This window comes from Molothrus aeneus, chromosome 2 (genome assembly GCF_037042795.1).
Source record: "Molothrus aeneus isolate 106 chromosome 2, BPBGC_Maene_1.0, whole genome shotgun sequence".
In the NCBI taxonomy this organism is placed as follows: Eukaryota; Metazoa; Chordata; class Aves; order Passeriformes; family Icteridae; genus Molothrus; species Molothrus aeneus.
In genome coordinates, this window is record NC_089647.1 from 829683 (window position 1) to 845094 (window position 15412).

The 15412-nt window shown below is 50.5% G+C and overlaps 1 protein-coding gene across 2 annotated transcripts in view; it reads right to left on the minus strand.

Annotated features, from left to right (window-relative positions):
* The window catches only part of TIAM1 (TIAM Rac1 associated GEF 1), a 151476-nt gene that overhangs the window by 13684 nt on the left and 122380 nt on the right, over positions 1–15412 (minus strand). The window contains exons 16-17 of one of the 2 annotated variants that reach the window (XM_066571835.1): positions 9525–9628; positions 201–305 (exon numbers count right to left, since the gene is read on the minus strand). In XM_066571835.1, the coding sequence (XP_066427932.1) occupies positions 201–305; positions 9525–9628 (209 nt within the window). Of the gene's footprint in view, positions 1–200; positions 381–9524; positions 9629–15412 lie in introns of both variants that reach the window. The other variant, XM_066571834.1, reaches the window with a different exon arrangement.

Here is a 15412-nt window from a genome sequence, read left to right on the forward strand (position 1 = left end):
CAGTAACTGCACGCCAGCTAAGCCCAACAGCCGAAGCACTTGGAAATGCCTTATCTCCGTGGTTTCAGTGAGATTTCAGGCATTATATATATATGATACAGAGAATGTCTGATATCACAGAACTGAATGCAAGCTCAGCAAGAGCTCCAGAGGTGAAGCAGAGGCAGAAAGCAGCAGAGCTCTGAGGCTGAGGCCCTCACCTTGACGTAGGTGCGCTCGGTCTCCAGGAGCTCACAGATGACCTTCCTGAGCTTGTCTGCGTCCGTGAGCTGCCTCATGGTGCTCAGCTGGGGCCCTGCACAGTCCTGGGGGGGAGCACTGCAGTCAGAGGGGTTCATTTCATGCAGGCTGCGACAGAAAGCTGCGACCTGCTCTGTGCTCTTTGGAGAGAAGGGAGAGGAAAGAGCAGCGGTAATATTGGAAGTAAGAGCCAGAGGAACAAAGGGGCTGAGGAGGGGTTTTTGCAGCTGAGCAGCTGCAGCTTGGGGACTTCTCAACAGGCACCACAAGTGTCTGGCCTGTCTCTCTGTGACTGGGGATAAAGAAAAAAAAAAAAAAGGAGTTGCAGAATTCAAATTAATTCAAGTGCTGTTCAGCTCCATTCCTGGTCTCACACACACGTGAGTTTTAAGTAAAACAGGCTCATCCAGCACTTAAGACTGACTGACAAACTCACAGAGAAACCCAAGAACTGGGAACCAAAAATGCCTGTGCAAACAAAACTCTCACCCCAGCCCCCGGCAGTTCCCCAGCCAGGGCTGCAGCAGTGCTGGGAACAGCTCAGCTGACACAGAGGCAGAAATCACTCAGGCTGGGCAGTGGGGAAGCAGAGCCTCCCAGCTAAATCCCCTCCAGGCTCCAAGCAGAAGCTCTCTGGGCAAGCAGCTCTGTCCCCAGGCTGTGTCTGGAAATGTGCCTGGCAGGGTGAACTTCTTCCCCCTAAGTGCCAATTCCCAGAGCTGCTCCTTCTCCCTGCTTCCTTTAATATTTAATCAGCTGCCTATATAAAAAGCCAGTTATCCTCACTTCACCCCCTCGTGTTAGATCATTTCCTCCTATCTTTCATTACACTGAAGAGTTTGGAGCAGGAATAGTCTCTGGTGTCAGTGATGACAGCTCCAGGCTTCCAGGATTGCCAAGGCAGCCGTGAGCTGCCTCCATCCCTCCCAGAGACCTGGAGGAAAAGAGCTGCTCCTGGGACCACAGCTGATCATCCTGCCAGAGGACCTCAGTCCAGGCTCAGGGACTTCCCAGCTCTGCCTCTACAGCCCCCCAGTTCAGGAATTTCCCCATGGAAAGGGTTCCCAGGGAGGTCTGGAGTGCCCATCCCTGGAGGTGGCTCTCAGTGCTCTGGGCTGGGTGACAAGGTGGCCACTGGGCACAGCTGGGACTCCATGGTCTCAGAGGTGTTCTCGAATATGGGTAATTCTGTAATTCTGTGGAACAAGTGACCCAAAATCAGCCTGTTGAACCAGAGAAGAGAGCAGAGGAGAAAAAAACTAACCCCAAAAAAATAAGAGAGAGAGAGAAAATAAAGCGCATCCTCATCTTGCAGTTTGGAGACAAAGCTCTGCCCCTGGGACATCACTTCACTCCCACCCACTGGTAGTTGTGATCTCCATGTTTTTTAAGCCCTGCAGTTTGCTCACACAGAGCTATTTCCTCTCCATGCACCTACAATCCATGTTAGGACAAAAATGATTTCCACCCCCTTCCCTTAGAGGTCTCTTGGGGCTGCAAATGCTCCCCTGAGCTCCCACTGCACAGCACATGGGCAAAGATGCTCATTACACAAAGGATCATTTTCTTCAGGACACTCTTGTGAGCCAGGAACTGGCTGTCTATACAAAAATGCCTTTTGGACACACTTCATTCCAGGGAAAATATTCACCTTCAGTTTCTGAGGTTTAATTCAGATGTGGAAGAAAGGAAAAACATTGCAAGTTGAAGGCAGGAGGAAGCAGTGAGTTGGACCAGTCCACCTCCAACTCACTCTGCTCCTGGCATGTGTCACTGAGATTTGAGATGTAGTAATCTTAATTATTCAATAATTCCTGTTGTTTCTCAGCAAGGTTCCACTATCCTTAATGTGCTTTTAAGTATAGACCCACCCAAACTTTTGGATTAGATCTGCATCAGATTTCAGCAGGTGTGACCTTGAAGCCAACAGCCCCAAATCCACCAAGGGCAGTGGGTGAAAGCCTGGCTCCAGCACAGCTTAAAACACCTTCCCAAGCCCCCTGCTCTGCTGGAAGGCACAGAGAACTGAGAGCTCAGATGTGAATCTGAGCCTGCAGAGACCCAGCACAGGCAGGGTTTTGCTCAGCAACGCTTGGCTTTGCTAGCACTACCCGAGGCAGACGTGTCCAGTGGCGTTTTGCTTGAATATCCAAATGCACAAATAAATCCAGTTCTAATGCATAAAGCACAATCTGGAATCAAACCCCCAAATAAACCAAGTGTTTTAAGCAGTTCCTGCCTGCCACTCTGCAGATCCCATCCTGTGCAGGCTCCTGCAGGGAAAGGTGGGTCACCCAGAAAGAGAGAGTGAAAATCCGCTCAGGGTGTGAAACACCAGCTCAGCACTGAAGCTGAAATAACTCACAGAGGCATGTGGTGTGCCCCAGCAGGAGCAGTTACACCCACATGGCAGGAAGGAAGTGTGGAGGACTTCCCAAAGCCTTATCTCCACTTGTGCACGCTCCATACACCGCCCGAGGGCTGCAGCCAGGGCCAGCACTGCCCTGCCCCACATCTCTGGGGAACTGCCCACACACCCCACACTGCCAGGACAGAGTCACAGCCACAAACCTGCTCCTGTGCCTGTGCACTGACCAAAGAGCTGTGGGGTGTGAGCACACCTGAGTGGGAAGGTCTCTGAGGTGTGATCAGGACGTGCTGAACTTTGTGTTTATTCTTAGCCAAGGGACGGAAAGCATTGGCTGTGCATATACAATCCTTCAGACATAAAGCACTGACCAAATCCGGCACTAGAGCAGATCCAGCTGCACCTAAACCCCTCTGAATTCAGCAACTCAGAGGGTCCTTTCTGACCCTCATCCCTCAAGGGGAGGGTGCAGTAAACAACCAAGTGAGCCTTGCCACCAAGCCTTGTTAAACCATCATCATACTGACCAGCAAACTTGGTTACCTTATCAGTCCATATCAATAAAAAAACTGTAGTTTCTCTCCTAGAACTGAAGTGCTTGACTCCACCTGCTGTGCTTCATCCCTGAGCACAATCCTGTCTACCTGGTATTCCCTTTAAAAAATCCATTTCCAGACACAAAGCAGGCACACACTGCACACGGGGGCTTCAGGGCACAGCTATTTTGGTGAAAACTCTCAAGCAGATTTCACAAAAACCCCTCTGTCCCCATTTTCCCAGAGACAGTGGATAAGTAGGGAACGTATGGAAGAGAATCAGATCCTTTTATCTCCCTGCAGCAGCTCTGCCAGCAGTGACAATGACAGCTCTAAACCAGGACTTCTCACGGGGAATTACGGCATCACACTTCAGGCACAATCCCGCAGGCAATCCCTTCAAAAAGCTGAAAGTGGAGTTCACAGCCATTAACCCCTCCTCGGGAAGGGGCTCAGCAGAGGAGCCAAGCTCTCATCCTTCCCATGGAGGAGGATCAAGGACATCACAACCATGGGGCTGCTGCCCGCAGCGCGGCAGTGCTGAAAGCCGTTTCCTGCTGTGTTTGCCATGCAGACACATCCAGCTGCCCGGGCATCAGGCAGTGCGCTCTGGGCACACTCCGAGCAGCAGCGCCCGCCCGAACAAAGCCCATCGAACCGCAGCATCCTTCCAGCAGCGCTGCCAGCGCCGCGGCACGGCAGGCAGAGCCTCTGCAGGGCACAGTGAACCGCACGACAATCCCTGAGCGCCGCTCCCGAGCCATCCCATCCCCTGGGACCCGCTCACCAGGTACAGCATCCGGAGCAGGGAGTCCCCGTCCCTGCCGGCGCTCTCGCTCCGCACCCTCCGGTTCCCCCTCCGGAGCGCCGACATCGCCGCAGGGCACCGCGCTCCCGGGGCCGTCACCGGGCGGGCACCGCGCTCCCGGGGCCGCGCATCCCCGGCGCCTCCCTGGCTGCTCCTGCTCCACCCAGGCTCCCCAAGCTGTTCTCCTGCTCCTCCCAGGCACCCTGAGATGCTCCTGCTCCTGCTCCACCCAGGGACCCCGAAATGTTCCCACTCTTCCCAGACACCCCGAGATGCTCCCGCTCCTCCCAGACACCCCGAGATGCTCCTGCTCCTCCCAGGCACCCCGAGATGCTCCCGCTCCTCCCAGGCACCCCGAGATGCTCCCACTCCTGCTCCTCCCAGGCACCCCGAGATGCTCCCACTCCTCCCAGGCACCCCGAGCTGCTCCTGCTCCTCCCTGACACCTCGAGATGCTCCTGCTCCTCCCTGACACCCCGAGATGCTCCTGCTCCTCCCTGACACCCCGAGATGCTCCTGCTCCTCCCTGACACCCCGGGCTGCTCCCTCCGCGTGTGAGCGGGGCAGGGCAGCGCCCACCTCCCCCCGGCGCCTCCCCAGGCTCCCTCCCGTGCCATCCGCTCACCGTCCCGAGCCGGGCGAGGCCAGAGCCGGGCGCTGCGGGGCAGGCAGCTCCGGCAGAGGGGCTGGAAGGCGGCGGAGCTCGGGGGATGTCTGTCGGCAATGTCGGAATAGCGGTGCCTGTGGCTCAGCGCAGCCGGCGGCACGGCTCGGCAATACCGAATGAAAGGAGCTTCAAAGAGCCGATCCTGCCGCTGGGAAAGGGACCCCGCAAATCCCCCTCTTAATCCTTTCACGGCTACTGCTACACACTGAAGGTTTGGGGACTTACGCTGGTCTCGAGTAATGCTGCAGAGAGCAGCCGACCTACTTTTCTTGGGGGAAAAAAAAAATCCCTCCAAGTGGCACGGGCGTGCACACACACAGAGCCCATCGAGCACACTTCCCCAGGCAGCACTGCTGCCAGGTAATTGGCCTTGACTGCCACAGGCACAGTCTGCAATCAGAAACAGGGAGAAACAGGCTCCTGCAGCAATTTTAGCTGGTGACACTTCTTACAGCACATCCCCGGTTAAATTCAAAGGACCACGACAGGAAAAGAAAATACACAAAGACTGATTTTGAGATTCAGTACTGGCAACCTGCAACATCAGCAACTCATCTACTCAGTTTTCTGGGTGCCCCCTTGGAACCTCAATATCAGAAAGGCCAAAATAATCAGGTCACCACAGGGGCAAGTGAAGAAAATCACCGAAGAAATTACTCTGGTGTGAAATGTTTTGATGCTCTGTTGAGCAGAGGCTGGCACAGGGGCATGCCCTCCCTGTTTCATATAAACAGCCTGAAATTTGGTGCTAGATGAAAACAAGCCTGAAAAGGTGGCAGAGAGCAGGCCTTCCTTTCCCCCACTCCTCTCCCTCCCAGCTCTCTCCTCCCCTTGGCCCCCACATGAAATGGGGACAGAAGGGAAAGGCAGAAGTCCGCCCCAGAGCAGAAACAAGCAGAAACAGAAAAGCTCAGGCCAGGGCCAGCTGCACCTGGAAAGCGCCCTGCTCACCACCCTTCACATGGATGTCACCCCAAGAGATAAGAGGTGAAATTAGATAGGGAGTGAGTCCAGAGAGCAGCAGCTATCCCACACCACTGACACCTCAGCCCACCTTGGAGAAGGGTTTCTGGTGTTTTACCTGAACAGACACCTCATCTTCCCTTATTCTATGTAATGGAATCATTGCTTTGACAACAGCGATGGAGAAGAAAGCTCTGCATTATCAGGCCTTTAGGATATAGAGAAGACAAGCTTCTCAGAAAAGGGAGGAGTCCTCAGGGCTCCTGCTGCACCTCCAAATCCTTCAGCACCACCACAGCTCGGAGGCTTTTGCAGATTAAGAAGCCAAAGCACCACTCCTAAGGAAACACACACCCACGGGCACACATGCTGGGCTGGGGGAAGGGACAGAGGCACCAGGAGGAGGAGGAAGGACACATTCCAGTGCCTCCTGTGTCACACAGCCCCCTGCCACCTGCCTGCCAAGGGTGAAGGGCCCAAGGGCAGCTCTTGGTGGGATTTCCCCCCACTTACCTTCACACAAAGCCTGTGCTAGGAGAGCAGAGGGAGGCGGCTGCGAGCACCTCCTCGCTCCTCTCCTCTTCCCATCAATCATTCATGTGCCCTAGCATCTCTTTGCTGCCTGGAGAGCCAGGGAGCTTCCTGGGGAAGCTGTCCCTGTCTGCAGTGCTCCCTGGGCAGGGAGGGAGCCCTGCCCCAGGACTGCTCTGGGATCCCCTAACGCTGCCTCTGTGCTGGAAGGAGGGGAGTTCTGCTGCTGCTAAAATGGGAACATTCCCCTGCTGACCAGCAGTGAATGGATGGGGGTGCTCCTGCCCTGCTGTACCCAAAAAGGGCAGGAAAATAAGGGAAGTGTCTCCTGAGCTCCACCATGCACGGCTGGGAGCAGGATGGGATAAAGGGAAGGTGGCACGAGGGCAGAGCCTTCCCCTTGCCATGGACAGAAATAACTAACCCCTGTGAAACAGCCCTGAGGACACCACCTTAATCTGGTGTGCCATAATCCCAGGAGCATGGAAAGGTGTGGGAGTGCATGGACAGGAAAACACCTTTGTTTTGCTCCTCGTGTCTGTGATTTCCCATGGGAGAACACACACTGCAAGAATCCTCCTTCCCATGCACATCACCTTTCCCAAGCAGACAGAGAAGCCAAGGGATTAGGAGAGCCTTCAGCTGAGCTTTTTTTCTTCCCCATTACCATACACTGGAATTTTCTATAGGCATTGCAGGATAATTTGGGAGTTTCCACAGTCAGCAAGGAAGGCACTGAGTACCAAGCAGGGACAGCAGCATCCCTGAGATTGCCAAATTCAGGATGTTAGACACATTCCATAGGTCCTTGTGTCCTTCATTTGTGGGAGAACATTCCAAGCAGTTTGAACCAGGAAAAAAAAAAAAGCCTCACTCCCCCTTCACCCCCCACAAATACAGAGACATATTTCTGTATCCCAAAGGAAACACTCAGTGACATCAACATTGCATAGCCAGACGGGCAGGAGCTCCTCCAGTTGGAAAGCAGGGCTCCTTAGAGCTGGGAGCTACTCCTCCAGGAGGGAATATTCAGCATTAAAGCTGCTAACACCCATTTCTCAGTTTGACTCAACCTGCTGAGCTGCAGAGCTAATCGGGTAATCCTTGTGCCTTGTGCAGGCAATTCCAGCTCTGAGCACCCAGGAGATGAGGGGCAAAGCCCCCCAGGCCGCCCTGGCAAACCCGTGGAGAGCAGGGACTCCCCAGCAGCCACGAGCTGTGCTCGCTGCTCTGCCACAGCCTCCTCTGACAGAACACGCTCTGCTCACAGCATATGAAAATCCCACGTATTTACAGTCAGAAATCCCCAAATACCAACAAACACCTCCACCGAATGAAGAAATTCACAGCTAAAATCTAGCAACAAACGCTTCCACTTACTGAAGAAGAAATTTACAGTTAAAAATCCTAAATTATCAACAAACGCTTCCACTTACTGGAGAAGAAATGTACAGGTCAAAATCCCAAACTGTCGACAAACATCTCCACTTATTGGAGAAGAAATTCACAGTTAAAAATGCCAAAGTATCAACAAACACTTCCACTCACTGGAGAAAAAACTTATAGGTAAAAATCCCAAACTATCAACAAACACTTCCACTCACTGGAGAAGAAATTTACAGTTAAAATTCATAAACTATCAACAAAGACTTCCACTTACTAAAGAATAAGTTTACAGTTAAAACTCCAAACTATCAACAAACACTTCCACTGACAGAAGAAGAAATTTACAGGTAAAAATCCCAAACTATCAACAAACATTTCCACTTACTAAAGAAGAAATTTACAGTTAAAAATTGCAAAGTTTCAACAAAGACTTCCACTTACTGGAGAAGAAATTTAGTTAAAAATCCTAAACTATGAACAAACATCTCCACTTACTGGAGAAGAAATTCAGTTAAAAATCCCAATGGATCAACAAACATCTCCTCTTATTGGAGAAGAAAGTTACAGTTAAAAATCTAACTATCAACAAACACTTTCACCAACTAAAGAAGAAATTTACAGTTATAAAACACTATCAACAAGTATCTCCATTACTGGAGAAGAAGTTTACAGTGAAAAATCCCAAAGTATCAAGAAACTTCCACTTACTAGAGAAGAAATTTACAGGTAAAAATCTCAAACTATCAACAAACATCTCCACTGACTAAAGAAGAAATTTACAGTTAAAAATCACAAAGTTTCAACAAAGACTTCCACTTACTGGAGAAGAAACTTACAGGTAAAAATCTCAAAGCATCAACAAACATCTCCACTTACTAAAGAAATTTACAGTTAAAAATCCCAGACTATCAACAAACACATCCACTTGGTGGATAAGAAATTTACAGTTAAAATTCATAAACTATCAATAAAGACTTCCACTGACTAAAGAAGAAACTTACAGGTAAAAATCACAAACTATCAACAAACACTTCCTCTTACTGGAGAAGAAACTTACAGTTAAAAATCCCAAACTATCAACAAACACGGCCCCTGAGTGAAGAAGAAATTATGTGTACTTACAAGTCGTTCCTCAATAAAACCTAGAAACAAAGGGTAGTCCCCTTCCCTGTGATCATTTCATGTTTCCCTTCTGCTGTGTGGCTATCAAGGACACGAGTCCAGGCTGCAGTGTCACAGGGGCTCAGGAAACAAGAGGCCAAGGTCTTTTCCTTCCTTTCTCTGCAGTGGAGCAGAAGGGACCAGCCCAGAGCTCAGTGCAACACAGCTCGGTTAAACAGGAGAGAAAACAGGCACGGAGGGGAAACACCAACAGACTGAGATCTAATTCTCATGACACCATTAACTGTGGAGGAAAACAGCTGTAAGCTCTCAGCATCACCTATATCACAAATTCCTGCCAGCAATCAAGATAATCCGCTGGATTGTGCCTCGGGAGCCACCGATCATCACCCACTGTCACCACCAACCGCTGTGGAAAATCGATGGCAATTAGCAACCCGTTTGCACAAGCTCTTAGCTGCAACTGCAGAGTTTTGCTTCGGTTTGAGCTGGATTGGCTGTGATTAGTTTGCAGTTAGACACCTGCGTGTGAACGATGCTATTGCTGTAAGGAAATACAGTTTAATTTACATTTGTCCTAAGCCTAGCAATCAAGAAAGAGTAAGAAATCCTTGTAATCCACGTGGTTTAGTGGAGCTGCTCTGGGGACGGAGGTGATAAACCAGCCCGTTTACAAACTCTGTGGGGAACCTTGTCACAGGTACTGGAGATGGGAGCCCAGCCTGGAAAAAGGGCACGGATCTTGCTGAAGAGGCAGCAGGTGACGTGCCACCACCAAAGGCATGGTTTGCTCCATCCTGATCATCCAGAAACACCTTCACAGATCCCATCTGGGATCATCACAGACACCTCCACAGCAAAAGCAGCGTTTTCCCAGCCAAGGTGGAAATTGAGCCTCCTCACCTTGCTCATCTTCTCGGCCTCGTCCGACGACTCCAGGTCCTGCGCCTCCGCCTCCTCCGGGGCCACCTCGGCCGAGCTGTCGGGGTCACTGCAGAGGGAGTGCCCTGCCAGAGCAACACGGGGGTGAGAACAAGGCCAGAGCTCCCCAAAATCCCCAGGAAGCCCTGCTGCAGCCGTGGAGCTCCCATGGAACACCAACAGCCAGAGGCACCCAGCGACCCGTGAGGAGGGCGTGCAGCACAGGTGTAAAAACAAACAGGTTACAACCAGACATCATCTCCCTGGCCAGAACAGATTCAGAGATAAGGCTAAAATGTCACATTGAAACCCTGACATCCAGCCTGCATTGCCTGGCTGGTGAGCAGTGCCAAGGAGCTTTCCACCCCAGTGGTTTCACATGGAAACTGGGAGTGTGCAGGTGCTGGCCAGCCTGCCCTGGCTCACGTGGGACATGCTGATTCCTGTATTTCTGACCTGACACACTCGCTTGCTGAGGAAACAAACCCAGTTTTAGACCTTTTTAGCGGTCAGGACCCAACATTCAACTGCTGTTCAGGCAGGTTTTTAGACCCCGTTATTAAAAATAAATTACATGGCTGTGCAAGATTTCCCACTTTGTTATGTCCAGAGGTAATCTGGAAAAGCCAGAGTTCAGAAATGTGGAAATAACTTCAGAACATTTTCTGCACACTGGGATGGAGCCAAGCTGGGCACTGATGAAATGGAAAGGATATAAAAGGTAGCTCAGAGCTCAGGCCCCTCTTCTGAAAAGGGAGGGCTTACCTTGGAAAAAGATGTGCCTGGAGGGGTTGTTTGGCAACACAGAATCTATTTGAAGAAGTGTTTTTCTGTAAGAAGCTCAGTTTCCTGAGCCTTGCCCAGATTTTATCAAATCTCTCTATCAGTTTTCTGCTCTCCCTATTAACGTGTGAAAAAGAATTTTCAAGGTGTCCATTTAAAAAAACAGAGAAAATAAGTGCTATGTGCCTTAATTTGTGTGGGCCAGACTGTGTTTTTTCACTGCAATTAATTTCCCTTCTCTCACTGTGTGAAATGCACCTTGCAGCTGTTTCTCAGCCCAAACCAAGGTAAGAATCTTTGTTCAGTTTACTTTCAAGGCACCCCTCTTCCTTTTCCTGCATTTAACCCGTTTCCTGCACTTTCAGCCAGCAGACAGGAGTCTCTCCCAGGAGCAGACTCACAGCACGTGTGCTCAGGCTGTTCCTGATGTCTCTGGCCAGCAGGGACCTGAGCAGGTTGATCTGCTGCTCGTTAAATGCAGCCAGAGCAATAAAGCTGCACCTTCCTGCCCGTGAAAAGCTCCCAGCTCCCGGCCCACTTCTGTCAGGATCGTTCCATCACCTGCTTTTTGCCCTGGGGATCCTCATTTAGCTCTGCCAGGATGCTGCTTTCCTTCCTCCTGACCACTGCCGTTTGCTGCCTTCATGGGACATGCAGGAATTAGGAGGGGAAATGCAAAAAAGCAGCAGGAAAAGGGGGTCAAAGCCCTGTGTGCGGCCCCAGCACAGAGGGAGGTCACAGGAGCCCCTCACACCTGGGACAGTGTGACCAATGCCCATTAAACAACTCCACTTGTGGCCACAACCAGCACAATGGAAGGAAGTCTTCTATCACTGGAGCAAAGGGGCTGGGGCTTAAAGGTCTGGAAAATCATGGAAAGCTTCAGCACCAGCTCAGCACTTGGCGAGGATTTCCCACAACTGCTGCTTCCAGTTTGCAGGGCCGGTGTAATTCAAGGTTTTAATGAGAATTCCACAGTGTGTGGTACCTCTCCTAAAGCCTCCTTCTTGCTGCCAGGCCATACATTTATTTCTTACTATTTATATATTTATTTCAGTGCCATGGGAATAAATACCCTGAGCCAAGCTCTGCCAGCTGCAGCACAAAGCTCCAAGTGTGCACCCTGCTAACACAAAATACACACCAGGAATCCTGCACCTCAGTGCCTAAGCTTCAAAAATATCAATATATAATAATAAAAAATATAATATATATAATATTTTATATGTAATAATATATATTATATATAATATATATAATATATATATATATCAATATTATATTGAATTTGTATATAAATATATAATAAAAATACCAATACCCCAATATCATCTTTTTGGGCAGTTTTACAGCAGCTTCCCTAATCCAAATGCTGCTAGGGAATGGCCCTGTTATGACAACAGAGTCATTAAGCCTCACTGGAGAGGCTCTGTCATTAAATGCACCATTTCTGACAGGAGCTGTTAGAGAAGTGTCTTGGATTAAATTTGTATTTAAGGTAGCATTTCACCTATAAATCTGCAGTAAAACAGGGGAATATGTCCTTTTTTCTTCCTTGCAGAAGAATTCTGGTTAGCTCTGAAACACTGAGCTATGAAAGGAGCAAGTGCCCTGGGATGCTGGGGATGGGATTCATTTCCATGGGGAAATGGGGAAGGAGGGATTCATTTCCATGGGGAAATGGGGAACACCGGCCTTGCCTCCTGTGCAGGACCAGAGGCCGCCAGAGGGCGAGGCAGCACCGCAGCAATTTGGGGAACTGGGGATGAAAAATGGAATTTTATCCCAAAGCCCTCTGGTGGCTGCTGCAGGGAAGTGCCCCGGAATTGTCACATCGAGAATAACAACTGTGCTACAGTAAGCCTGAAATCAGCCCCGGGAAAATAACCCTGAAGAAATTAGGGTCACTGCTGGCCTCAGCTGGTTCTGAAATCCAAATTACTCAGCCCAAGGGGGCCTGTGACGGACGAGGATGGAATAAAAAGCAGTGGCTGTTCTTACAGTGCAGCAGGAGTTTGTTTCAGTTTACAGCACAGATTTAGCCTGTGTGTTAATAACTCCAGCCTCTGGCTGCTCTCTGAGTCACAAAACAACAAACTCCCTGAAACATCCACCTGTTCCTATCCAGGAGACTGAAACACCCATTCCAGACAGGGGGGCACTTTCTTTTTCAGCCTTTATCCATTCTGCATGGTGATTCATGTGCTTCACATTATCCCCCATGCTAAAAGCCTCCAAAATCCAGGGGCAGGCAAAGCCTAAACCTCAGAGACTGCCCCACACTGAGAGAAGGGAGTGAAACAAACAAACAAATCTGGGTATTAACCCCATTCCCAATCCCCTTCCAATAGCAGAATACCTTCCTGATGGTGTGGGGAGATCCAAGGCTGTGCTCCAGCTTTCAGCTCCCATTCCCTGCACCCAGGGGAGCAGAACACTCCTTGTGGGGAGGGCAGACAGACCCCACTGATCCTTTTAGGCAATCAGGAAAACCTGCTGGGGGCTCCAGACACAACCAGACCTAATCCTCCTCGGCCAAATTTATGCAGGCTGTGCAACAGGAGAGAACCCAGGGCCAGGAAAAGCAGTAACAGATGAAAGGAACAAAACTTGTGGCTCTGCAAAGGCAGTGCAGCTCCATGGGGAAAGCATCCACGGTGCCCAGGATGGCAGCTCCCACATCAATCACAGATACAAACCCAAGGTCACTTCCAGAACGAGCTGCTGAGCAAACACAGTGAAGAAACCACAGCCACAGAGCTGAACTGCACCTCCAGCCCCAAGCTCAGCATGTGCAGGGCAGCTCCAGGTGATGGAAGAGCTGTGAGAGATGTCAGATGTAACAGGAGCTCTGGCAGACACTGCAGGGAGGTCAGCTCCCAGAAACACAGCCCTGCTTTGCTCCTCTGCACCTCCCATTGAGCAGCAAGGCACCAGGACAGCTTCCTTTAAAAAACCCAAAAAGTATTTTCATTTAAAAAAATTTAAAAAAAAAATTAGTATTTTGAAAATACACAAAATCATTTGCCTCACACAAAAATGAGGAGTGTGTGTGCCACTGGCACTGTCACCCTGCTGGGAGGGGATGCAGTTCCTCAGCCACAGAGTGAATGTGTGTCCCATAAATCAAAAAGCATCCAGCATGGAGCTGATCTGCCTGGCCAGCCAGGCTGCCTGCAACCAACAAGGACACAAATAAATAGGTCAGTGGGTATTGCATACTTGACAGCTCTCTGCAAGATGCTGTGGAGCCAAGAACAAAAATCCAAGATGAACAAAAATCCAAGATGAACAAAAATCCAAGGTAACATCACAATATCCCAAACACAAGCAGGGACCCCTTTGTAAATGTCATGTAGGTAATGGATCCCTGACAAAGCACAGCAGCAGAAAAAGAAAAGCTTCAATAAAACACAGAAGGAAAGGGTGGGGAAGATCAGCTGCCTCCCAGTCACACAATTGGGTGCAGAGCCTTGATTTCAGTCTCACCCCGGGCTAAGCCATCCCAGATTATTTCATGTGGCAGCTACAGAAGCTGCCAGGGACACCTGCACTCCTCCTGCTGGCTGGGAGAAATATTGCCCTCCTTTTGGGGAGGAACAGATGCCAGCCCAACGCTCCAGAAGGAATGTGAGTGCTGGGAGAGCTCTGTGGGAACACAGAAATCCCAACTCCCACCCTCTGCTCCCAGGGCACCGTCACCCCAGGGAAAGGCTGAGGCCCCAGCACTCAGGGTTTCAGTGACAATCACAAGGACAAGAGGCTTGTCAGAAGCTGCTGTCGAGCAGCAAATGGGGGCACCTTGTGGCCGGCTAGGAAAATGTGCAAGACTACCTCGATTTTCCAGCACAAAAGCCTCACTGGGAAAACTTCCATGAAAATGAAAAGGGGAAGATTTCAGGAAAATGTTGAATTGTAGCTGCCTGTGTAGGTTTAGTCCACATCTTACACAAGGGTGCCTTTAGCAGCCCCCTCAGAAGGATTTGCCATGAGCTGTGTGGAAGCTTTCCTTGCTCCCTCTTTTCCCTCTTGTGCTATGAATATCACACTCCCCAAAGCCAGACTCAGCCCAGAACAGTTTTGATTACCTAGAAACTACTTCATTCTGGCAATCCCACTGATTTCTCCTGTATTCTAAATGATCCCAAAAAACTGAAGGAAGAGCTACAACCAGTGTCCTCTTCTGTTGTCAGACCCAGAGGAGCACATAGAAATTCAGGAATCAAACTTGTGGCAAACAATTCCCAGTTGCTATAGAACCAATCTTCTGCCAGCTGGGCTCTCTGAGCAGGAATGTCCCTTCCCATGGCACTGTGCTCTGGGATCACCTGCACATGTCAACCCCTACATTTTGGTGTTTAAAACCTCCCTGTGAGTTCTCTGTGCACCTCACCAAACACACAGGGCCCCTGTGCTCCTGGCTGACCCCAGAGAGGGAGAATCACAGAGCCACAGAACCTCCTGAGCTGGAAGGGATCCACAAGGATCATATAGTCCAGTCCCTGGCCCTGCATAGACATCCCAAATCCCATCCTGAGGATCCCTGGAGCAGTGCTCAAAGGCTGCTGGAGCTCTGTGGGGCCGTGCCCATGCCCTGGGGAGCCTGGGCAGTGCCCAGCACCCTCCAATATCCAACACAACCCTCCCTGGCACAGCTGCAGCCCTTCCTGTCCCTGTCCCAGGGAGCAGAGATTGGAGCTGCCCCTCTGGAGGAAGCTGCAGACCCCAGGGAGATTCCCCTCAGCCTCCTCTCCTCCAGCTGAACATTCCAAGTGCCCCCAGCTGCTCCTTGTGTGGCTCCTCCAAACCCTTCTCCATCCTCATGTCCCTCCTGTGGGCACCCTCCAACAGCCTGAGACCTTTTTGAGGTTGTGGTGTCCCACACTGCACACAGAATGCTTTAACTCTTCCTCCCCTTGCCACACACACATCCTGAGGGCAAACCCAGAGGGAAAAGCACTCCTGAGCTGCCCAGAAGGAGCACTTGGGTCTGTGACTGTCCCTGGGTGTGGGGTGCCTGTGCTGATGACACTTTACCTCCTTAGATTCCCATCATCTCCACCATTTACTTAATGAAATTTCATTAA